Source organism: Trachurus japonicus, chromosome 21 (assembly GCF_045865225.1).
Source record: "Trachurus japonicus isolate A0001 chromosome 21, Traja_1.0".
Lineage (NCBI taxonomy): Eukaryota > Metazoa > Chordata > Actinopteri > Carangiformes > Carangidae > Trachurus > Trachurus japonicus.
Genome location: NC_140927.1, coordinates 17346112 through 17372109, shown reverse-complemented (window position 1 = coordinate 17372109; position 25998 = coordinate 17346112). Strand labels below are relative to the sequence as shown.

Here is a 25998-nt window from a genome sequence, read left to right as displayed (position 1 = left end):
TCACCCCTCGGACGGCGATGGCAGAACTCGGCCCTGGGTTAGCTCACAGGAAACACCTGCAGAGCGCAACACATGCTGGTCGGCAGAGAAATCTCTCGCTGTCTGTTTTGCACTGATTAACTTTTTCCAAGTACAGAGGACTGTGACCTTCTTCTGAGCATTTGTAGCTCTGGATATTGTTTAAACAGTCCACTGGGAGGAAAACCTGATGGAAAGGCATGTAGTGTTAGCAGCGTGGCTCTTTTTGTAGTGAGTGGCAGCAGTGGTTGATGGAGGTTTCTGCAGAGGGCAACAAGCTGAAGCCTGGGAGGAGCTTTGCTGTGCAACAGCTCGGCTTCTCCCGGTCTGTGTGAATACGTTTTCTCCCTCCATGCAGCCTGGTTAAATTAGCCCCAGAGCCACAGTGTGGACAGCAGCTGGAGTGCAAGAGTCAGCTCTGGCAGTGGTGATAATCAGCAGGGAGGATGTGGAGAGAGAAACCCTCAGGGAGGAGGGGGTTGGCAGAGATCTTACAGGCCCAATCAGAATCCAAGTGGAGCCGAGGCCTCATGCAGTGTAACAGCACACCATCGCTCTGCGGCACTCAACATCCTGGACACAGAGCAGGTCTCCTCCCTAACCGGCAGCTTAACCCTTTCAGAGTGTGTGTGCGTGGCTCCCCTGGCCCTCATTCGCTCATCACCACACTAATCAGCCTCAGAGACAGCAGCTGCAGGGAGCCCCTCTCCTAACCTGGGCTGGAGAGGCTGTTATCCTCAGCAAGAGGAGCGCAAATACAGACCTTAGTGTTCTCAACAGGGACCACCGAGCATCCACATGCCTGACACTGGCTGCTTCTTCTGTGGTGCCACATTCAGCCCAGAGCGTCACATAAACAAAGTCAGCAGATAATGTGGTTCTTCAGCAGAGAGCTGTGCTGGGACAAGGACTCAGATGCCTCACACGAAGAGGAAAAAGTAGCAATATTTCAACATGAAAGTACTTTGTTAGTAAAAGTTATGAATCAATCTTATTTCAGTAAAAAAAAAGAAGAACGAAACAGCATGAAAATGTACTTTAAGTATAAAACACAGACTACTCTTTATCCAGACTGGGTCATCCAGCCTAAAACATTAATTGCAATTTATTGGTAAGTTTTCATTTTTGCATCATGACAAATGTAACGTGATCAAAAAAAAAAAAGAAAAAGAAAAAGGCCAGCAGAAAGAAAGAAATCAGATCAGATTAAATGTTTGTTTCTATGTCTCCTAGGTGTTCTTAAAGTATTGTTAATGCTAATCATCCAAACTGTACGGCCATACAAAGTCAAGAAAGAAAACTGGTTCAAACTAGATTAAAGACCAGAGTCACCATTAAAACATCTACCGTAGCTATTAGCAAGGAAGCTAGCTGACCAAGAAGTTATAGCAAGTCCTAGCTATGGTTAAATGGTTAAACCCTACATTATTTTTCACTCATTGTTATCTACAAGAAAAACATCCGGCAAACTAACTTCTGGCTTTGGCTAATTCACTTATCCTGCACAACTAAATGGTTTTATTAAGTCTGTTGTTAAATCAAGTCAAAAAGGAAAAGAAAAATCTAACTAAACTCCTGCTAGCTATTAAAAAAATCTCCCTAGCACTGGCCTACAATTATTGTTGCATTGATGTAATTTCACTTTAATAATAGTTTTTTGTTTTTTTAATTATAATTTCCCAATTATTCCTGTCGGGTTAGGGTAAGGCTAAATGTAGCCTAACTATTTTATAGGCCTACTTCTGTTGAATCGTAGCTACATCTATGTTTTGTGTTATGTTTGATCCAAATTCATATAAAGTGCGAGTAGCTCTCAGATAAATGTAATGGATAATAACTAGTCAATGGCATAGCTACGATGTGAAAACCCTCCAAGAGTTGTATTTATGATGATGTCGTTGTCTGTGTTAAGCTTGAGTGGGCAGAAGTCAACAGCGAATCACTGGGAGTTTAAATAAAGACATAATGGATGTGAGGGGAAAAGAATAATGCACTGTATTCACCAGCACTTCCTACACTGCCGGCAGTTGAATATGCTCACTAAATCACACTGCAGGTCGGAGCAGCTGAGAGGTTGCACGCGACCAGCACCGGTTCATCAGTGACTGCGTGACACGTGGACATGATGGAGGATGCGGAGGAACGTCCGGACAGGTAGGGTCAGAGCCAGGTCTGATTACACAGCTGCTGATCCTCCACCTCAAAAACCTAGAGAGACAAACCAGCACCCGAGTCCTGCACCAGCCCCTCGAATCCATCCATCCACTGCCCCATTGATGAAACAAAACTGTAGCCTACCACACACTCCCTTGTGGCATTAAGTCACAAAACTAATTTGAGGTTGACTCTCTGTGGAACAGTTTTTTCTTTTTCTCCTATATATGTGTCACTGTGTAAAGGCAACAAACATATTCTGAGCTCACACAAACGCATTACTCACAGTCAACATCGCCTCACGATGCCTTGTCCAAGAAACATTTCTACCAAAGAATTGAGTGATACTGGAAGAGCCGATGCGATCTCCGAGGCCCAGCTTGACATGACATGAAGCAACGATTTTATGTTGTCTGTCAAATATACAGGGGGAAAAAAAATCAATGCAACTTGACAGCATTACATAAAGAGCTTTTGTGCCTTGATATTTCTTTTCTGCCTGTGTACTTTTGTCTGGGGTGTACAGAGACTCGTTCTCAAGGCCCAGGGGGAGCAGAGCTGGCGAGAACAATGTGGGAATCCAGGGAGGAAACTACGCATGTTGTCTTTTCTCTAGTTTCTGCTGCGACTCCGAAAGAGGCTGCATCTTTACAGACCATTTCATACAGCTACATCATCCATCACAGCAGACAGGTTAGATTTCACCCTCTGTGCAAAATCCCCAACTTGACCCCTCAGCACCACAGAGACGAAGACATTCAAAACAAATAGTGTCGTGTATGTGAAATCCAACAAAATACAAAATTAATGTGCAGAATTAAGATCAAATCAATTTATCATGACATTATTTTTGGCTGCGTTTGAATACCGAACATTTATTTTCATAATCTCTGTCTCTCTTCATTGTTTTCAGAGCTGACAAATGTATTTTGCAGCTTCGTAATGAGCCTTTTTCTAAAGTAGGATTGATACATTGTATTAACTGGTAAATTGACATTAAAGGGCAATATTGCATCAAACACTCATCCAGTATAACCAAACTAAGTGCATCCATCTGCATATAATTAACGACAGGAGCAGCCCGTATTTATAGTTTCATGGGAATATGCATTAAAAGGTTTTGGGGGAGCTGATCATCCATGTACTGGAGCAGCCTTTGTATAATCAGATTATGGTTTGAAAGCAGAGTTTAGTGCTGGTGCTCTCTTGCAGAGGTGACAAAGCTGACGAGTGCTACTGACTGTCCAGGTGCAAGCAGGCAGCCTGGGGTTGGCCTGTCTGTGTGAGTCTGCAGCACTCCAGGCTTCACCCTGCAGAGCTCAGCCCCGGCTGAATGCAGCAGCCTCCCACTCTCCCTCTCTCTCGTCCAGAAGAGGATCGGCAGCGGCTTAGAGCTGCCCAGGCTGCGAGGTGAACAAGTGGGGCTTTGAGGAGCCCTCTGCCAGTCAGACGGAGAGCTTCGGGCCTCAAGCCCTCAGGGGTTAACCTCTCAGACTGCCAAGCAAAATACTGCAAGAGGCTTGCAATTACACAGACAGTCAAAGGCCACACGCAATTTCCAGAGCTATTTACACAGTTAGAAGGCCCCCCTCCAGAACTGCCAAGAATAGGCAGAATTAAGACGGCAGAGAGAGGTAAGGTAGGCTTTTAAACACCCTTTGCCCTCCTGTGGCTGTAATTCTTTCATAAAGCAACTGAAGTCTGCAACATATGCATCATGGGAGAAACACATGCGTTCACAAATATATCTATAAATTCAGCACGTTCACACATTGACAGGAGCACCTGTTACTACATGAGATGTCATATGGCACATCTTAAATCTGAAGGTAATTTTAGGGGTTTGGGTTCTCTATTGTGCCATAATTTGCAAGTATTGCATTATATTACAAGCCTCCTGACAATGTGCCTGCTCTCTGTACATTAGACAGTCAGTGTATCCTGTAAACGCGCCTCAGTCCTGCTGTGCAGCCGTGTACCAGAGGGTTGTATAAAAAACAGCTGTACCTCCTGGCGGGCTGGTGCAGCGGTGGTCTCAGGGGACAGCGGGGGCCCCCGCAGCCTCTAACCCACACAGCTGTTCTCCAGGTCCAGAGCCTCTCCAGAGCTCGGCAGTTCCTCCTGCTTTTGGGACCGCCTGCCCGGGGCGGGGGGGCATGGAGTGCTAATAATAACAAAATCCAACATGCAGGCCCGAGGTCAGACACAAACCGTGACCCTCCCATCACAGCACCAGAACCTGGACAGGAGCCAGGACACAGAGCCATGTTGCAGCCTGGGAGAGCAAGGTGAACGGGGGGGAGGGGAGGGGGTCTGTGGGTGGCTGGAGCTCCTTTCACTTCCTGCTTTAGTGCACCACCACCAAGGGGTTTTTTGGGGGGGTGGGGGGTGGGTGACTGTTGGAAAAGTGGGTGATGATGCAGGAGGGAGGGACAGTCGTGTGGGTACGGTGTGTAGATTATATATCTGGAGGCTTGTAGGTGGCAACATGGAGTCTAGATGATAAACGATGAATATCACACCTGAAGAAGGATCATGTGTCAGTGGTGAACTGGGAGAAAATAGCAACATGGCTCTCAGCACCTGTGTCCCCCCCCCCCACACACACACGACCAACTCCGACCCACAAGAATCTCAGTATCTTCAATGACAAAGTCAAGACTCGAAGTAAAACCTGTTATTTAACTTGCAGCTTCTGGGAAACCCTCGGCGATACCAGATGTTAATGCCCACATTCACACTATTTGGATTCCTGATTAACAAAGATCTTAGTCAGAAATGAACATCAAAGAAAACTATGTGAACCTCCTTGTGCAAAAACAGAAACAACAAATTTCTGCTTGGGATAACAATCCTGAGTTTGTTATGAGCCGAGCACAAACAGGGAACTCCGCCCCGCTCAGGTCTTGCAGGTCGGCCAGCGGTGCACTTATGGTTTCTCACACACTCTGTACGAGGGGGAATACTTGGCCCTAATTAGCACCAAGCATCTGGCAAATGTCAGTGTGTGTCTGCGTGCAGCATTCCTATTTACTTAGTAAGCTTGGGTTCAGCTGGAAAAAAACACTGTGAGAGCTTTTGCAGTGTTTCAGACCGAGGTCCTGGGAGTGTTTTGTTATCCTATTGTGAGTGACATGTGTGTAATGTAATAGCAGTCTTCTCACTATCCCTTGATTCTTGTGTACAGTTAAGGTTTACTGAGCATTTCTCATTCTGCTCTACATTGCATGCGCCCCCACCGACATATCCGTTTACTGTGTTAGTGTAGTAAAAACACACTTCATATGGACTTGTTTAATTCCACTGAGAGAGGACTTTGCTACTGATTGTGTGAGTTTGTCATCAGTGGACTCAAGAACAAAATCGCTCCTCCTTTGAGGTCTTCATACCACTGTTGTCTACATCTATTACTACCTCAATCATTCAGTATTAAAAGGATTGTGTTTCCTGTCTGTTTGCCCCACAGCCAAATAACAGTTTAATAACGTCTTATGATCCCGGTTTACAGTTGAAATGTGTTTAAAACTGCTACATAATCTGCCAGGACTGGTTTTTTCCCCTCCACAAACTCAGCCTGTCTTCACATGTTTTGCTACTACTGGTGTTATTCTACAAAAACCACCGTTCCCTTGTTGCCCTGAGTTCTTATTTTTGACATGAACTTGTCACCGATCCCCTTTGATACTCAATGTATACACTGATCGTAACACTGTGCTCACTTTGTGTACAAAAGTTGAAAAGGATCCAACGTGTAAACACCCAGGTGAGACTGTGGCTCCTGTGCAAACAGCACAGATAAGCTCAGCTCGCTGCAGCTCAGTGCACTCCCTGTGAAGCTACAGTAACAGCAGCAGACAAGCACAGTTCAGTCCAGTCGGCTTGATCGCAGCTCCGATCTCCAACCTGACAAGATTACACAGAGGCTTCCTGTCTCCTCGGCCCCCCGATACCATCTCAGTCTGACTTCTCGCTCCCCCGCCTCACCCTCCCCCTTACCCGCAACGGCTCCGTCCCGGCCTCAGATAGCACTAATTACAGCCTAATGGGACGGTTTTAATAAGGAAACTACATCGAGAAAAGCACATGTTCACCCAGCTCCACACAGCATGGCTCATTTAAGAGATTAATACACAGGCAGGCCCTGCACTGCAAGAAACGTCAGTCTTGAGAAATAACAGCTTAGTCAAGAAGGTCATTGATGTGCAGATCAAAACGTAAAGCCCACTGTCAATGTTTTCTGTTGATTTATTTTGCAGAAATAACTTCACAATTAAATCCTCCGTGCTGTGCATTGATGTATGAATGTTTCCCATTCTTTCCACCCGGTAATTACTCACAACTCCTTTTTTATTTAAAGCACACACTAAAAAATTAGTCCTCTAACAGATTTCCAACAAACAGCCGTACTCCCCGGTAGATGTTATGTCATATTTCAGCACTGCATGTGGAATAAATGAAAATCAAACGTCACAGCAGGTTCCCGTCATCGATGATTACATGTAGTATGGTGACTCAAGAGGCACGGGGTCATTTGCATTTGTTCAAATCAATTAAAAGAAAGAAAGAAAGAAAGAAAGAAAGAGGAACGTTTTCCAGTGTGAGCTACATCATCCTAATCGGGGTTGTAGTGAAGGAAAGGATAATTTCTACAAACATGCATCACTTGTGTTGTGACAAAAATAACACATGTCGTCAAGTGGCTGTTCCCTAACTGTCAATCACAGTAACAAAGTCCAGCGCTTTATGTTCACTAGCTGATCTATTTTCATGCCATCTGAATGGAGATCCTTAAAATACACGCACGATATGAAGTGCACCATCATCCCAAATGATTTAGCCAACAGATGTAATCACAACCACAAGCTCTCATCGTACACAGATGGAAATCAATTACCATGAATATTGGAAGAAAAAAAGAACTTGCACTAGCAGAACTTATTCATTACATGCACATCTGCCATTTGTCCTAAACCAGAATGATCACTTGTGTGTTTATTGAGGGAGACTAAAGGTTTCCTGCGTGAAAACATATTCTGTGGTAACTGAGACCTTTTCCATTGTTGCTGCTGTTTTTTTTGTATTTTTTTTTTTAATTTTTGCTGATTCCAAAGGTGATTTGTCCAAACAAACCCTGTTTAGATTTATGCACTTCTAGGGAAACCATGTCATGTTCAAGGAGGGAGAGGGGAACCAGCAGACTGGACTCCAGGGACTTCTGCTGCTAAACTATCAACACCAGCACTTTCATCACATCCTTCACTTGAGCAAATTACCATATCAGCAGCATGATCTGAAAGCAGTCCAAGAAACCACAATCTCTGCTTTCTGACGCACAATTAAAAGATGTCAAACTCGGTTTCTTTTACACTGTTTTGGCTCGGCCTGTCAGCGCATCAAACATTATCTTAAAGAGGAGCCATTTAGCGGAGAAAAAGGGACTGGCCAGGTTCACTGACAGTGAAGAAGGGGGCTCACAAGGGCTCAGCCCCAGGGTATGTGGGTAACCAAGGAGCACAAAAGAAATGGGAACACGATAAGAAAAGCAGCGGCGGTGGGAGGGTGTGGTGTGGTGGGGACGGGGAGAGAGCGGAGGGGAGGAGAGGGGAGGGTGGGGAGTCCAACTTTCCTCTGCCTGGCTCTCTCCTGGGAACCTGCAGGCTAAGACGCTGGAGCTCCTCCACACAGGTATCATGTTCATCGGGTCCCTCAGTCCGGCTGGGCTCGCGTCCAAAACCCCCTGACTGTCTGCCTCAGCGGGGAGAGAGGTGGAGGCGCCATAAGGTAACAGTAGCAGAAATGCCAACAGGTGAAACCAAATAGTTCAAGACAAGCTTGATACTGTTGTTGTCATTTCACAGGATAATGGCATTAAGCCTTTCTGCCTGCTTTAATGCACGCTCAATTATTTGCATGATTAAACATGTTAAAACGTGAAGAGGGGAAAGTGAGCATTAATGGATGTTCCTCCCTTCTTCTTCCTTTTATTTTTTTTACTCCTTTCTTTTAAAATATGAAAAGTGAGAGAGGGGAGACTGAAACCCATGAGAGTTTCAGACATAAATCAACCTCCCACATCTCCACTCTGTGACACAACATAATGGACAGACTGTGTCCCCCTCACAAAAGCACAGCGACTGAGGCCCCACTGCTGGATCCACTGTAATAGCCTCGACTCCGAGAGAAAGTGCCCTGCCTTCTTAAGATTTTCAATTCCCTGCACTTGAATGGCTGATCAACTGCAGAGGGGGAATAAGCTATAAGATAGAAATGTTGAATATTGCACTTCACAGTCTTGATGCAGCTTTGTTTTATGTATAGGCCTGAAAACCTGACATCTTACATAGCTCAGAGTCTTTACATGTACTACTGTGACAGCTTAATTGCGAGAAGAAACCAATTTTAACACAGAGATGGACTCTACGTCACAATCAAGGCCCACGATGCAACAGCTTTGTCATCTGTTCTGATCTAAGGGTTGATTGGCAATAAAAAAAAGACAAGAAACTTTCTTTCTGCAAGTTAGTTAGATGAGAAGGCTGATACCTTTCATGTGTCTGTAGGTTTCATATGAAGCAGCTTCCAGCATTTGGATAGCAAAGTTTAGCTTAGCACAAATACAGGAAACGGGGGGAGGGCGAGTTAGCCTGACTCTGTCCAGAATGAACTACATCCACCTACCACACCCTCTACAGCTGATTATTTAACTTATCATGTGTGTTTAATCCCTACAAAAACTTAAGGGTAAAAACACAAAATCAACAACTGAACTTCCAATAGCTAGGGCTGGTTGTTTTGAGACTGGTTTACTTCTTGGCAATTGGCATTTTTCCAAAATGTCAAATTTTTCCTTTAAATAAAAAGGATATCCTTTACACTTGGGAGTTTTTTTTTACCCACAGGTGCATTGGGACTCGAGGGCCCAGGATATACTCAGTGTGTGAACTGTTTGGGGGGATAATTAAGCTTCTGTAAACTCCACTGTGTGGTCTGAAGGAGCAAAAGGACTTCCACAACCTCCTGACAACTGCACAGAGGCCTGCAGATCGTCCACACGAGCCTCATCCATCCAGATATGGGAAGAGAGGAGTAGCTGCGTCAACGTTGCTGCATGAAAACCCGTCGATGGCTCTATTTAACAGCCACGTACTGCTGGTGGAATTAATGAGGCAGCACATAAACTCGCGAGCCTACCAAACAATAATGCCACTTCCCACTAACGGGTCAGTCGGCTGAGTCTGTGCAGTGCAAACGCGAAATGTGCTCTCAAAGCAGCAAAAACTACAGTGAGATGAGGCCCCTTGTGGCCACGAGTGGATTCAATCAATCTGAATTAGAGATGTGAAGGGTTCCAAGGTTTTGTCTTGTTTCGAGTGGAGAGGGAAAAAATTGAAAATTGACCCGGCAGCCTTCATTTAGTGACGATGTGCTAAAGTATCATAAAGTATGATGGGTATTCATCATAGTGATCTGCACAAGCGGGGGCAATACAGTGGCATAAAGGTTTTCAATTGAAAACCATAATACTCATTAGTCTAACACTCAACATCAGTGGCAATCAGAAGTTGCATTAGCTGCGTAAGAGGGAGCCTGGACAGTATTACAGCCCTATAATGGCTAAAATACATACACCACAATGTGGGGAATGCATAAATGAGGTCAACAGGGCCACTTCAAACATTTTAAATTCTACATCACTATCCGTGTATTGTCTCCCTTACATATAGGCTGCATGTACAGGGACATGCAAGTGATGAAATGTTTAGTTCCTACAGTTTTCTCTGCATTTTCTCATCAAGTTTGAGAGTTAGGTTCAGGGAGGAAATAAAAATAGCCAGAAATGCTAAAGGAAATATACCCCAAGCATTTTGTATAGTGCAATAATTCTGATTTATTGATTTGATTCTGGATCAGAGAGAATAATAAACTGATAAACGTTATAACTTTAGAAAATACAGTTCCCATGATGGTCTGATTTTGGACTTGACAGATAAAGACGACAACATGGTTCAAGTCTTCAATTCTCCTAGTGTGTTGATTTCTTTATCAGCGTTTTATCTATTAAACACAACATCTTTTATTCTCAAACTAGATTATAGAGAGGCCTGGGGTTAATCTGGCATCTAGATAGTGTTTATGGAGGATGGGTTCATAATAACATTATACATAGATAGATTTAAGATGGTTTATAATGGGTTTAAGTTAAGATAAGAAATGTTGGAAAATGTATCAAGAACAATTTAATCTCGTAGGAAATGTCCCTCAGAGAACAGATAAAACGACCAGAGTCTCCACATACGTGTCTATTGGTGGGTGAATCCGTCATGTCACCAGGAAGTGCAGGAAATGGTCAACAGACATTTTTATGGCACTTTTCTAGTCTTATGGACCACTCAAAGTGCTTTACACTACAAGCCTCATTCACCCTCTCTGTCACACTGTCGACACACACATCAGCAATTTGAGCTCAGCTATCTTGACTGAGGACATTTTGACTGGACGAGTCAAGAATCAAACCGACAACCTCCCAATTAGTAGTGGGTCAAACATCAAGTAAAAGTATTCAAGTATTTCCATCAAAAGATACTTAAAGTAACAATATAGATCAACATATTCAAGTTATAATTACAGATGTACTAATACTGCATTCATATATCATTTGAATGTAAGAAATGGAAGCACTAAAAAGCCCATCTTGAGTCAAGCTTAAAAAAAACTTGTACTACATATATTTTTACATACACAAATACACTTCTCTTGAGGTGCAAAATGCTACAACTGAAATTGCAGCACATGTACATGTACTTACCTCTGGTCGGGTTTTCTTCAAGCTGTTGTGTTGCTGAGGTGTATCATGGGTAATCTAGGTGCCAGGTTTTGAGAAAGAAGAACATGTGGAATAAAAAAACAAAAACATTTGTGTCTGTTTTATTTTGCCGCCCTGGGAAAGACTTTGTAATCTGGATTTTGAAAAGTGCTCTATAAAGACAAAATATGATTCGACTTTTTACTATCATCGTAAAAAACTGACACACAGAAAAACCTCAGGCAATTATCAATTATCTTCATCATCATTATATTAGGGCTGACAATTACATTAGTGTAGTCAGTCCATAAAATGCCATAAAGAAACAGACAATATGTCCATCATTATTCCCAGAAGAGAATAAAGCACTCTTCACATTTACAATCACACTTAAAATGTTGCCTTTCTATTACTCGAGTTGGAATTTTGCCTTAGAAAACTATCCACAAATGATCAATCATTAAAACTGTTGCAATTCATTTTGCCAGCCAACTAACTGCTTTATCAGATAACCGATTGAGCTCCAGAGCACTGAACAGGTTCTAGGGGCCTGAGGGACAAATCAAACTACCAAGTAAAAAGTGGATTCATTTGGGCCCTAAAAGCTAAATTTGGCCCTTATGGTTTAGCTGCATGGCTCTGTTGGTCCGTCCTCTGATATACCCTGATATACCGTACTATAAACTAACATCTCAAAAACTGCTAGATTGTTGTGAAATTTGTTCGGGCATTCGGGCTCCCCAGAGGATAATGCTGTTGGTGATCATCTGATGTCTGGCATGGTGGTTGATCTTTGTGATTATTGAGAAATCTCAACAATTGTTGGATGTTATGTGGTACAAACATTCGTGTTTCCCAAAGAATGAAGTGCAAAAACTGTGAACACTGATTTTGTTTTTTACTGTTTTTTTTCTGTTGACCTTGTTTGTGTGTCTCATCTTTTCTGTAAAATCTCAGAATTATTTTCAGTATTGTGTCCAAATTAGAAGAAGGTATGATCTCAAAATATTAAAGTGAATGAAAACCTAAATGTGAAAAAACAAGAATTTCTCAGTTTTATTTTCTTCTCTACAATAAGAATCACTCCAATTGAGCAATATACAAAACCAGTTTTTAATTTTCAATATGAAGTGCTTCAAAACACATTGGGAACTGACAAAAAGATCTTTAAAAAATGTCTATGATGGAGAAGAAGCAGGGTTTCTCTGCAGTGGTAGTGGACCTCCTATCACCTGTGAAATATTACATGTCATTTAATCTCACACAATGTGATTTAAACACGTCGAGACAAACAGGAAGTCTCACCCTCCAGCTGCACTATTCTCCTCCTCTACTGGATCAACATCAGCTGGGAAACAGACAGGCATTTTCCGTTGCAACCTATCACTGCTACACCAGTTACTATACATTTGTAACACTCTTGAATTAAAACAGTGACTTTGTCAAATCAGGAGAGTTTCGTCTCGGTTGCAGCTAAAGTCTGTGATGATGTGGGCTTTGTACAGACAGGGTAAGAACACCTGTATGTTGAGAGGGTGGGCTCCGGGCCGGCAGTGTCTCCCAGTCTGATCAGGCCTGCGTGGCCAGCCTCTCAATGATCCTCCTGTAGTCCTCCACCACGACCTGATAGCTCTTCTCCAGCTCCTCGTGCTGCGTCTGAGTATCCATCTGACCCATGTGGGACACCAGCTCCTCCGGCCGCAGGCACTTCCTCATCTTTGCCAGCTCCCTCTGATTTTTCTGCGCAACATAAAGAAAACCAACACACGGTTTTATCATTTAGGTTCTTAAAAGTCTTTTTACCCCCCGCAGCAGCACCGTAAGCTAATTAACAATATTAACAATAACTTCAAAAATGGTCAAATGACAGTCTACAAAATTTGATCAAGGGTATATGCTAAATGCACTACAAGAAAGAAACGCCATAGTAATTAAAATAAATGTCCTCATTAGATTGGTGTGGTTGTGGGAAAAAATAAATTAAACAAACTGGACACTGTTTTTTATAAATGTTGCAAATAGATTTTCAAAAGATTTTAACAGACATCTGATGCTCTTCTGGGCGGCAGAAGAATGTGGGATTGACTCAAAATAAACTACAGGGCCCATGTAAATTGTGATGTAGGAATCTGCCAGTCAGTGATGCGTTTAAGGTCTACAGCAACCAACATTAAGCTACATGATGTGGGTTTGGCTACACAGGCGATACCACTTAGTATCACTAGACCGTTGGTTATGGGCCAGTCCATTAAGGAGTCTTCATGATGAGTGAAAGAGCAAATTGAAAAAGGCGAAACAAATCCTGTATCCAAGATGAGGGTCTAGACCAGCCAATGAAGTTGACACACTTATGACCTATTAATGACCTTTGAATAAATTAGTAACTTATTTGTTGACAATGAATAATAACTGAATGCATTATAATTGATATACCTTAAGTGCTAACTTCCTACAGTTTGGCATAAACTTCTGTGGTCAAACCAGAGAGCTTAGAAGTTCCACTCATGGAAAGACAAGTACACATTCACATTCAGTCCAATGCAGTCTGCTGTTTGCATGCATATGCATGCAGACGTGGTCAGTGGGGAATTGGGGGAAAGAGCAGAAATGTATAATCTCTCTCACTTTCACAGAGCAGCGGCCTCTGCCATTCAACTAACTACATGCTAAATCTCCTCGGGGAAGGAAAACCGGTCTGCATCTGGCCACCAGATCTTTCCCTGCCACTCTCCCAAAGAATTCCTACTTCCCTCTTCACCACACAGGTCTTTTCCGTGTCAGATTCGGCCTTTTTTGAGACATGTGGTTACCCCGCTGTCAGCAAATTCTCTAATGGCTGGCATGCAAAGTCTCAGCGAGCTGCTAAAATATAAAATGTCACAAGCAAACAGGATGAAGAGTCTTATTCTGGTGCACACAGATATAGATACTATTTCTCACTGTCCACCTTGGTGGAACTGAACCACAGAGGCTCATGATATTCTGTTCACCGGGCTTAAGTTACACTACATCTCGGAAACTTGCCCAGAAAAACATGGGAAAATAACACAAGGCAATTTGATAAAATTGCACAGTTTTTCTGATGAAGTTCAAAAAGCTCTGCTGTAGCAAAAGCTACAGAACTATGAATAGTAGCAGCTTTTTGAAATAATTCTTCACACTTTCATGAAAATTATTTCTCTCAAAGAAATGCAAATCCTGACTAATGACTCGTGCCTGAATGGAAAAAGCTCCAGCAGCAGCAAAAGCACTGCTGCCTGGTGCGCCCTATTGTGGCTGTGACAATATGGCACTAATAATCTATCCATTTTCATGGGACTAAAGATCAATTTTTTTCTCCTGTTTTATAAAGGTAACATAATAAACAGTGACAATGCAGCGCTGTAAGCCAATCAAACGTGTGCTCCACCTGAGCCGTCTTGCTTCCGACACTGAATGTTATGCCGATACAAAAGGTACAAGACAAGTTGAAATTCAGATCCTTCTCCACACTGGCCCAAACTGTACAAAACCAAAGCTGTGGCGACTGAAATCTCACCCTGTACGGTCCAAACAGCCTCTTCTTCACCTCCAGACGGTACTCTCTCGCTTTGTCTTCGTCACTCATGTCTGTTGCTCTCAGACGTAGGATTTCGTACACTCGCCTCGCATGCTTCTGTGAAAGAAAGGGGGGAAACAAACATACTTCAAATGCAATGTTTCATGCAATCATTATCAATGTAATATGCAAAAGAATGCAACATGCTTCCCAAGCAAAATGACTTACAGGAAGTCAAACTATTTGGGACATATAATAAATCAGGCCTGTGTCTCCAAGCCAAAAGGAGCAAACTTTGCTGAAGAAAAGTCACCACTTTGTCCATTTACGTCAGAGATTCCGCGCTAAATGACCCAACACAGACTCTACAAGTATTAAGCACAAGTAGCAAACAGAGTTGTGACGCACGGGAAAACTCAACGTTCTTATTTTACCAAATAACAAGGGGTGAATTAATCTTGGAGTAAAAGTAAACAGGTGCATAAATCAGGAAAAACTATGCTCCGTTTTAAAATAAGAAAGAATCTGGTCTGGATTGGGGTTGCAGGTGTCATAATACATGAAAAGGCTGCATTATATAGTACAGTGAGTGAGATGGTGAACTATACCAGCTGTTAGAGGCCTTATAAATATGTCAAAACTCCACATTTTCATTTTGTAGCCCTGAAGGCCAGCTACCTTTACATCCATTCACACTGTGACGCTCTAAAGCCTAAATGCTGGGACTGTGACCAACAACAATTAATTAATTAAAGTTATTAACAATTTATTTATCAAGCTAAAATGCTACAGATTAGCTGCTTCCAACTTGTTATATGTAGGGATCTGTTGCTTCTCTGCTCTGGGGGTTTTGGACTGATGGTCAAACAAGACAAAAACAGATTAAGATGCCACCTTCAGCTTTTTTTTCTCCTCCCGACATACTCAGAGCAGATTAATTCATGAGAAACAATTATCAGACTCAGCCTCGTGCAGCACCTTGTTGATTTTCAGCTTGTCTTGCGCCTCTTTGATCATGTCCGCTGAGAAGCCGAGGTGCAGCTTGTCGACAGCGAAGGACGGGAGGCCTTGACAGAGTTTGACCAACACGTAGTCTCTCAGCTTCACATAGTTCTCAGAGGGGTCTTCAGCTGGAAACAATCAAAATACAATTACAGTTAGTTTACGGTGTTGCTCGGTGCTACATGACACAATGTAGTGCTGTTGTTATTGTCAGTACTGCGGTCAGAGTGTAAACGTGTGTGTGTTGGGGACAGGGAAAAGACTTTTAAACCTACAACAACAACAACAACAACAACAACAAAACATTTTATTTCTTTTCAAAACATTTTTGAGAAGTTAGTTGAGCAGTTGTTGTAGACAACAGTGAACAAAATATCACTCCAGTCGAACCGTGAACCTTCTGCCTATTCAGCTGCTAAATTTTAAAGTTCTTTCTTGAAAAGGATTCCTCTCTGAAAGGAAAAGAGCTGGGATGCCTCTTTGGTATTCATCCTCTGTCTCTGTGAAAGGCAACTGCTTCGATCCAACTAGTTTCAATAGAGCCACAGCACATTCTGGTATACACGCCAGCCAGCCCTGCAAATTAACTCACCCCCTGGATCCACCAACTTTACAGAAAAATCATTCAATCTGTTCATAGGTGACGCAAGGATTTTAGATTAAATGTTTATCCACGCCTTCTTTAACACAATAAATGTTTTTTTTTTAATCATATGCTCACCTGTGATGTCTTGTACTTTGGGCAGACTGCAATAAAATCTGTGAACCGCCTCCAGAAGCTGAGCCCCGTGACCCTCTCCTTGAAACGGAGGCAGGATCAACATTTGGCTGTTTAGTTAAAGGGCAGAAAGAGATGCAAACATGAAACCAGTGAGGAAACAGGTTTGTTGAACACCACTCACTCAGAAAAACAAATTTAAGGGAACTCGGTAGTTATTCTGAGCATTAACAGAAAGTCGGATTGGAAGCAGGAAATAATATACTGATCCATCAATGCAACAAATCAAATCACATCAAAAGCTTATCTATAAAGTTGTTTTCACATACAAATCACCCTGGTTTGGTAATGAAACAAAAACTGGTTGAATAGTTGGCTATATAAGCCAGTAATTTGGGCTCTTTGGGAAGAGGATAAAGAAATGTATAATTTTCCACTCCTTTTTCATACAAAAGAATAGGAAGGCACGTGCTGCCCCAGCAATTACCTTACACGTGGTCGGGTTTTGTCTGGGTACACGTAGTAATTATAAACTGTCATGTAACCAACAGTTGCGTAGAGAGTCTCCCCATCTTTATTGTACTTTTCAAATCTGCAGATAAAACACAAAGGCAAACAGGTCAATTACAGGCACACTCCCATCCAGTGACCATTTTAGCCCCTCTGTTCTCGTGCCCACCCTTCGCCCCCCAACGTCAGCATGTTAGAGCAGCCAGGCCCCGATTGGTACACCTGCTACAACCTGAATACATTATGTACTTAATTGGAGTACTACAACTTAGAGGAAGAGAAGGGGTTGGAGGAGGGACTGAGCTCCTCAAAATCACTTCAGTCCATTTTCCCAATTGTCAGTATTAATAGGTGCCAGGGTAAAGAAAACACTGGCAGAGGCTCTTTTTACTGTTAAGACATTGTTCAGTGTTTCAAAAGACAACAGTATTCAATTCAGCTCTTGCCCCTGAAAAATCTGAAAAGGGCTTCTGGCACAAAGGAAGCTCTTGCCTGATCAACAATTCTCCTACGGGGGAAATATAATCAAACTGGCCTGGTAATTGGTCACAAGCGCCTCAAAGGGGGGCTTTGTCTTTCAATGACACAATAAAGGCTTTAGTGTAGGGGTGGGTGCAAGAGGGGCGGCGGTGGTGGTGGGGGGGTTGATGTCAATTAAGAAGGGCACTCACACAAGAAAGAAGTCCCAACGATCGTCATCTGCATCGATGAAACTGGCAGTCTCAATGAACCACATGAGGAAGGTCTGCAGGCGCTCGTGGTACTCTTGGAATCCCGGACAGGTAATATCAGCCTGAGGGGGGAAAATGGAAAAGAGAAATGTTTAATTGGTTTCCAGTTAAATCTATTCCCCTTTAATCTCAAGACCAACGACAACAGTTTTTTTTTATTTTTTAAACTGAAGATAAAACCTAAAAGACTTCCTGAATTGCTATGGTGAGGCTGTGTGCCACTTTGGTACCTTGTGGATCTGGTACGTGAGCTCTCCTGCCTCCTCGTTGTGGACCGTGTACGTGTGAAGCAGGGTGCCGAACGGCTTGAAATTGGCCTCCTTCTCCAGCAGTGAGATGAAGTCGTCAGTGTTGCAGGTGAACCCAGCGGGAATGATCTCCCGTATCTTCCCTTCGACATCATCGGGCTGGATGACACAACATGAATGAGTTTAGTAATGGATCACGTTGATAAAGGACAATCTAGTCTATGATTGAAAGATATTTCTACATAAATGCTACCAGCGATGTATATCAATATATATATATATATTTTTTTTTACATATACATAAAATATGTAAAACAGATTTCTTGCTGCTAGAAATGTGTGTTCTTAAATTAGGAACAAGTCAGCAAAAATGCAAAATAACCTGTAAGATAAAACTGGGAGCATGCATGTTTTGTGCCAATGAAAGGAAAACCATTAGGCAATTAAAACTGTCAGCTGAGCAGAGACCACGGTAGCACCCTCCCCAGTGAAAAGACCACTTAAATCAGTACATTTACTACTTATGTTAAGCCATGAATATGTGATGAAGTTGCCACAATAAACGCATCTCTGCTTCTCACTGGGAAATAAAATCTTATGAATTGATCTCAACTTAACAAACCTTTGGGCATCCATAATAGAGGCCTCTCCTCTAATCCTGCCAAGTGAACCCAATCAAATGAATTTGCCCCTGCGTTTTCAAAGAGCCCCAGAGACAAAGGGGCCCTACCCTTGGACTTTTTACTCAGTGCAACGTGTGGTTAGTTCAGCTGTAATGTTTGCATTGTATCCATTTCCACAAGGATTGACATGAGAACACTTTGCTAAGCAGCCCTTTCACACCATTTACATGTGTGATGGCCATTATGTCGGCACAGAGACCCTTGCTGCTCAGCATTGAAAACTGGGAAATGAAGAAGGTCTGAGCAAAATGCACTACAAAAGGCTAATACAACATACTGCTAATTCCCCGCTTTCAGACATCAGCTAATATCTAACTGGAAGTAATGCACCTGCAGCTGAATGCCTCTTAACCATTGTAATTGTTCAGCCACATTTCTAAGGAACAAGGAGCATACTTAAAAGGCCATGGACAAACAAATCCCTTTATTCTGGGCACTCTCCTACATACTAGACACTAAATTGCACAGCCTTCCAGAATAGATGCCTTAGTTTGGCATGAATATAACTTAACAATCTACCTTTAGAGCATTTTGTTAATGTCTTTGATTTCTAACAATAAGCACAAAGGGAGTACAAACTATCTAATTTGTTGTGTTGTTATTTAATCTCTTTAATCTACTCCAAAGAAGACCATACGCCATTCAAGAGTCACAGTAGATTTTCTGTTTATAATTTTTTCTACTGTACTGATCTTACATTTTAAACAAAGAGCATCTTCACACATCAACATACAACACATTTAGCTGCATCATCCAGCTCGTGTGCACAAAGAGTCTGGTGCTAATATGAGGAATTTCTCTGTGAGAAGTCCAGCGCTGCGTGGTTTTTTTGGCTGATTTAAAGGCGACAAGGTGATTTTTGATGAGAGTCTTGTACCAACGTGGCAGCTGCATAAACTCCATCTTTGCCTCCTCTCGTCTCCTGCTCTCTTCTGTCACCAGCTGCACCGCACCCCGACCATCCACATGCACTCAGAGACAAACACTCTTCAGATGCAGCCTGAACTATGCTGCTCCCCTCACTCTCTACCTCTACACCAGCTGCACTCAAACCCTTAACAAGGTGAACACTCAGGGGTCAACGCTGAACACTAAGTAGTGGCACACAGAGACAGGAAGCCAGCCATCACGTTTCAGTTTGAATATCAGCTTCAAACTATGTTCCCTAAAAGTCTAATGGCTCCTCTTTACGTTTTAAAAACACCGAATTGGTTGCCGTTTTTTTTTTCCTTTTTCTTTTTTTGGACTTGCCAGAGATGAAAGTGATGTGATGCTCATCGCCACTATGTGAAAGAAGAACCATGAGCGTTTCAGACCATCTGCAGAAACACCAAATCCTGTTGGGTTCATAGGTTACCCCATTGCTCCTAGTAGTGCCACCAGTTGAAGGCAACATTGTCCAGTCTGGGCCCCCCTGCTGTCTCCAGACAGGACAGATGTCCCGTAGTTCAATCATCTGACCTCAATAGGGGCCCTGGCTGTCTAATTCTTGTACTCATTCTGCACGTTTGCTGCATTGACGACTTCAGGAAATATTCAAAGCTGCCAGTGTCCCTTCGTCTGGTCTCGTTGAAGGAGAAAACAGGACCAGTATTTCGTTTTACTGTCTGTTTTTGTCCAAACACTCACTGTTCATATGTAAATTCTTAGTCCTGGCAATTACTAAAAAGGCAGAAATGTATACATACCAAGGAATGGTTCTCTCAGAGAAAGACTGAAACTAATTATCAAGTAACTGAGTAATTAATAAATGAATCATTATAAACTGGGTGTTTCTGTCACAAAAAAAAGAAAAACCCCTATTTAGAATCAGTTTAGAGATATTCACCTGCAAAGATTTTGATTGTCAATAGCTCAAACAACAATTCCCTCCTGGAAATGTATATACAAGATGTCCAACTGTGTCACATTACTCCTCCTGCTGATTCAATCACACAAAACTCTGAAAATCAATGTCTCATGTTTAGACCCCACGTCCAAAACTGCTTAAAACCCTTGTCTTCCGACGGGGAGGAGTAGGATTAGTGTACGGACACGGGGGGCCATGTTGGGATGGGATTTACTCTAACAAAACTGGAGATTTCTTACAGGAATAATGTCACCACCCAGAGAGGCTCTGAGTAACTTCAGTAGGTGAAGAAAAAAAGGAACTGCCACAGACCAAACACAAAAAGAGGTCTATCTACTCCACTTAAAAAAAAAAAAAATTGATCGCAGTCGCTCGGTCTCACAATAATCTTGGCAGCTACTCAGTAAAGCTTTCTAGTATTTGTCTATCAAAGTTACAGTTTGATACACTAAACTTCAGATTAACAAGGGCATCTATTGTTCTGCATTTTGAAGTGTTGTTACAGATTTTCAGCATGTGTGACTAATAAAACTAAATCCTTGCAATTTTCACTTTTGCCATCACCTGCTGTTAGTTTTCAAAAAACACAAATTATGTGTGACTCTGGGCATCAAAAACTAACATTTTCTCAACCACATATCAAAATGCATCAAAAGTCTTTTTGTTTTCTTCATGTTGCTGACAATATATACAATTTTTCAATGGAGAATCACTGTGCAGCGACCTACAGGCTGTAGATATTATAATACTTAGGGCAAAATATTAAAAACACCACTCATTTAATGTAATACAATCCAACACCATCACAAACTGCAGGCTCCAAACTGATCATTAAGATGAAGCGAAACATCTTTACAACAGCTTCAACAAAAGCTGAACATAATAACCTTTGTGAAGAAAGGGAAGATTTTATCACAGGGCTGTATTATACCATACTGGTGTCAAGGGTTGGTGTGTTTCTGCCGATGTGTAGTGCATGGATTATGCCCGATTTAATATTTTTAGTATGCTATTCAAAAAGCTAAATTCAGGTCTCAAACCATAGCGTCATCTTCCACTTAGCAAAACTCAGGCAACAACTGTCTAATGCAGTGTCTCTCAGCCATGGCAACTTGTAGCCCCTTTAGAAAGTCCATAGCCCCCATGATGATAACCCCATTCAGTTACTTCTTCCATAAACAGACAGCAAACTCAAGCTGAGCAATATATTTTTCAACTTTCAACTAATCATTGATCTCATAGTAGATTGAAATTGTCTTGTGTATTCTCCTTGATTGTTATTCCTCATTTTCTGTTACGCTTGCAGCAAACAAATTACTTTCTACATGCAGCAGACATTGAGCAATATCAGCCTCCCACTGCATTCCTGTTTATCAGTCACCGGATGATGGAAAATCCAACATTCACCCACTGTTATGCTTTAGTTTGCACACAACAGCCAACTCCTGAGTAAAATATCTGGGTTTTTAGTCGCTCCGTGCTTCACTTGACTTGTGTCTGTGTAACTAGAAATCATCACACAGAGAGGTGATTGTATCAGGGTTGTTTTAAAGATGAACAACCATCGCCCCAAACACTCATTTAGTAGCTGTTTCATTATTTAGTGATTCAGCATCTCTTAAATTGCACCACAACTAGACAATACTTGTTTTCTGAAATCCCCCCACTTCCATGCATGATGGAAAAACCTTTGGAAAATAACGAAACATTTCAGCAGGGGGCAGGGTGTTTTCACAACACCCTGAGGTTTGTGCGTATTTAAGGGCATATTTCATGACAATTAACAGTCAGCACAGCATAGTTATCAATCGCTATCACAACAACACCAGAAAATGGCTAACACAAGCTCAGAGAGCAGTGATCTTGCCACAGCACTACTAGTGGCACTAAACAGTGCTACAGCTTCTAAATTAATTAAGAATGAAGAAGTGCATGTCCTACCTCCACACAATCAAACGTCTCGGTAACTTTTGAGGTGTATTTCACTTTGAAGAGGGTGCTCAGGTTTCCAGAGGTGTAGAAGATCTGTATCTGAAGACCTTTGTATCCGAAGGCCACCTCACTGCACACAAAGTGAAATTATGTATTAAGTCTTTGTTATTTATTTACACACATTGTTGAAAACAAGGACAGGGGAAAAACCAGTAGAAGAGTTGTTTCATGCCATGTGCAGTGTACAATGAATTCATTTTAAGAGGGCACAAATCAAATATCTGATTATTCTTATACAATTACATTTATTGAACATACGCCCGGGTGAATGATGAATGTTTATAGGGTCCGACCATTTCACCCTGTTGCATTGTGTCTCTTACCATCACGTCATTGGCAGTTTATAGAAAAATAGATTTCATCATCATTATGCAACTCTGTGATTGAGCTTTACTAGCAATTACACTTGCTGCAATAATTAATGCCCCAATTACTGAGTTCCTTTTGAGCTGATTGCAGCAAGTGCAAAAATAACCAATCCTAGTTTTGACTAATTTGGAAATGCAATTTAGAGCACAACGACACGCTGCTGTAAGCCTACATGCAGACACAGGTGTCACTGTCAACAAGTTAGTCTCGCTCATGATCAATGGCAATATCTCTTTTCTGTACCAAAGTAGGACAATAAAGGGACTCTTCAGCTTTTAGGCCACTGTTCACGTCCACATGCAAAAGCCCCTTGTGTATTGGCTGCAAACTTCACTTCATGTCCTCTATTAGGACAGACTGAGAGAAAGTATTACATAAGTAAAGCATGAAGTTAGATTTACCATTGAGGCTTCAGATGAAAATACAACATACAAATAAATCATGACTGAAACATACATATGGCTGAGAAATGAAAGGAAACCCTGAGTGCAATAATAACAGAAGCATCTGCCTCCATACAGAGGATCACATACTCATTTTACTCGCTGATAGATAGCCAACACTCATTTATCAACTAGATTAAAAATGTCTGTAAACAAGAAACATACTGATTCCACTAGTACTGAGTGCCCTGTGTCTAGCTAACATAATAGTCTCTGCCATATAGGAAAGTATAACACAACTTATCAAAATCAAAATAAATAATAGACGACAGCCAGGCTTTCTAATGCAAAAACATAATCTGCATAAACAGATCAGCGAAATGACAACACATATTGAATCTTCCAGTGACAACAGCACCGTTAAAAAAAACTCCTCCCCCACTGTTTCTGACCAATAATAAGAACACTGGTTAACAAAAGTAGAGGGCTTATCTGCTGGTTTATAAGGTTTACAGAAATGTTTATCTACTACTATGACATCAGAATTATTTTTGAGCCATCACTTTACAGGCTCAAGTTTGAGTCAATAGAAGTGAACACATCAAACTATTGTATGAGCGCTAAATACAGAGGTGAAGTTAGTTAGGGTGTTAGCCTTGTGTGGCTATCCTTGATGTAAGTTAGTTTAAGTGTGATCAGTGCCAAATGACTCTTTTCAGTCAGACTTTTGAAACTTTCAATTCAAACTTTGGCAAATGACACTAGGTGACATTGCTCCTAAAAGGCTGATAATTACACAGGTAACATCCAGCAGCTCACGGGACTGAATACAATATTTGTATCAATGTTAAGTATGCTATTTTTTGTCATTATAACAAGCAATGTATCCAAATACATAAATACATACATACATAAATAATTAATTAAATAAATACTCACTCATCTCCGAATAATTGGTGGCTGTACTCAGGGTGGAATGTGGTGCCATCATCCTCAACATCCTCTGGAAAGCGAACTGAAATGAAAAGAAGATGAGGTTCATTTAATTGAATAGAAAAAAATGATGCTACTGTGTGTGTGTGTGTGTGTGTGTGTGTGTGTGTGTGTATATACACACACAGGTCATCATACATACCAAGCTTCAAGCATATAGCTTCATTGGTGTCACACTTGTATTCAGCCAGTTTTTTCTCCATGGCATTCACTCCTAAGGAAACAGTTTTTTATAATTATTAATTGAAAGACCCATTTTTTCCCCCTCCATTTCATCCTGAGAGCAGAGCTGCAATGACTAGTTGCTAAAGCTATTGGTCAATCAACACACTTATAACTTGTCAGTAGAGATGACTTTGCTAAAACAAAATTAATTCAAAACTTCATCCCGTCTGTATGTTATCAGTTATTCTTCTGATCAAATTTTCAATCAGTTCTGCAGACTATCAGAAAACATTGATAGGTAATATAGTTTGCTTTTATCTGAAATGCAATATCCAGTTTAAAGTTATGTAAAACAAAGAAAAATAATCTGATTTAATGGCTGACCTTTTTGATGGAAAATACATAAATAAATGTATTTAAAGTAATAAAATAGTAAATAATAACTAGCTGTTGCTTAATTGATTTATTGACCAATCATTGTAGCTATACTGTATGAATAATGCAGGAGAACAACCCAAGCTGACCAAATGCAATGTTTATAGTCTCAAACTAATGTCCTCTCCATCCATAGTAGCATTAGCCCCATCTTTGCTCACCAGGGATCCAGAGGGGATGCTGATGTGTTTTGATAAAGTGAACCTCACAGTATAAATGTTAGTTTTTCGGGGGAATACACGGAAATACTTTTAATTCTGTTTGCCATTCTCTCGTGGACAGCAAGGGAGCCTCCAGTGTGAGGCAGTCAGTGTTTTCTATCAGATGAGGTAACGTCAGCTGTGCTGCACATAGTAAGTTAACAACAAGTCATGGGTGAAAACGCGTTAACATGGAAACACTGTATGCATCTCCACGTTGAAAATACGCATTCAAGTTGGAGTCAAAGCGTTTCATAAACACACACAGACAGACTCTCTGTCATGACAGCCTGGTAGCATGCTCCTGTCGTTAGCAGCCAGGCCCTCGCTGCTGCTGCTGCTGCTGCTGCCTTTGCAATGTAACGCTAGCTATCTTAGCTCGCTGTGTTTTCAACAAAGCACAAGCCGATTCACAACCCCGATGGGCTTGCAGCAGGAGTAACCTCCGTTTGTCGGTGATAACGCATTAAATTAAATGCAAGATGATGAAGGCATGAGAGCATTTAGCCACTTACCCGCCATTTCTGCACTGTGTTGTGCCGAGCTGTGTTGTCCCAAAAGACCCGCGGAATCGAAACGACTTCCGGGTCCTTCTGTTTCCGTGGAAACAGGATGTAGTTTTTTTTTTTTTTCTCCTAGTGTGGCTCCTGTAGTTCAATTACAACACGAACTCTGTCATGTGGGTAAGTTCGACGCTTTTCACCAAAATAATTACTAAATACACAGGGAGGGGAGTTGAATATGTAGAAAATTCACATTTTCTCATAGAAAACGGTTTATATTTATGGCTGCAACTAGGATCATTAGTTTGATGCAGCAGAGCACAGTTATTACAGATAAGTTAGTTTTTTTTGTTTGTTTTATACAGTCTATGGTTTTTGCTTATTAAAAGCATTGATTTTCGGTGCCTATTTTTTAATAATAAAAAAATAGGATGAACTTAAAGGGAACCCATCTGTATAATTGCTATTAGTTAAACAAATGTGGGTTAAACAACATAATTCTAAATAATAGGCTAACTCCTGCCTGATTTGGATAGGCCTATATTTGTGAGAGAGAAAAAATAAATGTGTCATTCAAAAAGGGGTAAGGTGAGACTACAGGGATATCACAATAAAATAAACAGAAATCGACTCTCTGGGGGAAAGTGCAATTCTGAACATCCGTCTGAGCCCTGGTAATGCTGTGCTATCATCCCAGCCTCAGC

At 41.6% G+C, this 25998-nt stretch overlaps 1 protein-coding gene across 1 annotated transcript; it reads right to left on the bottom strand.

Moving 5' to 3' along the window:
* Window positions 1–12005: 12005 nt before the first annotated feature.
* Window positions 12006–25369, bottom strand: hat1 (histone acetyltransferase 1). The gene is made up of 11 exons (XM_085765706.1): window positions 25307–25369; window positions 24134–24205; window positions 23938–24013; window positions 22196–22316; window positions 17705–17881; window positions 17415–17536; window positions 16721–16825; window positions 16237–16343; window positions 15492–15643; window positions 14514–14630; window positions 12006–12715 (listed from the first exon to the last, which is right to left on the bottom strand). Exons 1-11 carry the CDS (start codon window positions 25311–25313, stop codon window positions 12545–12547), a joined length of 1227 nt encoding a protein of 408 aa, XP_085621832.1. The 5' UTR covers window positions 25314–25369; the 3' UTR covers window positions 12006–12544.
* Window positions 25370–25998: the final 629 nt, after the last annotated feature.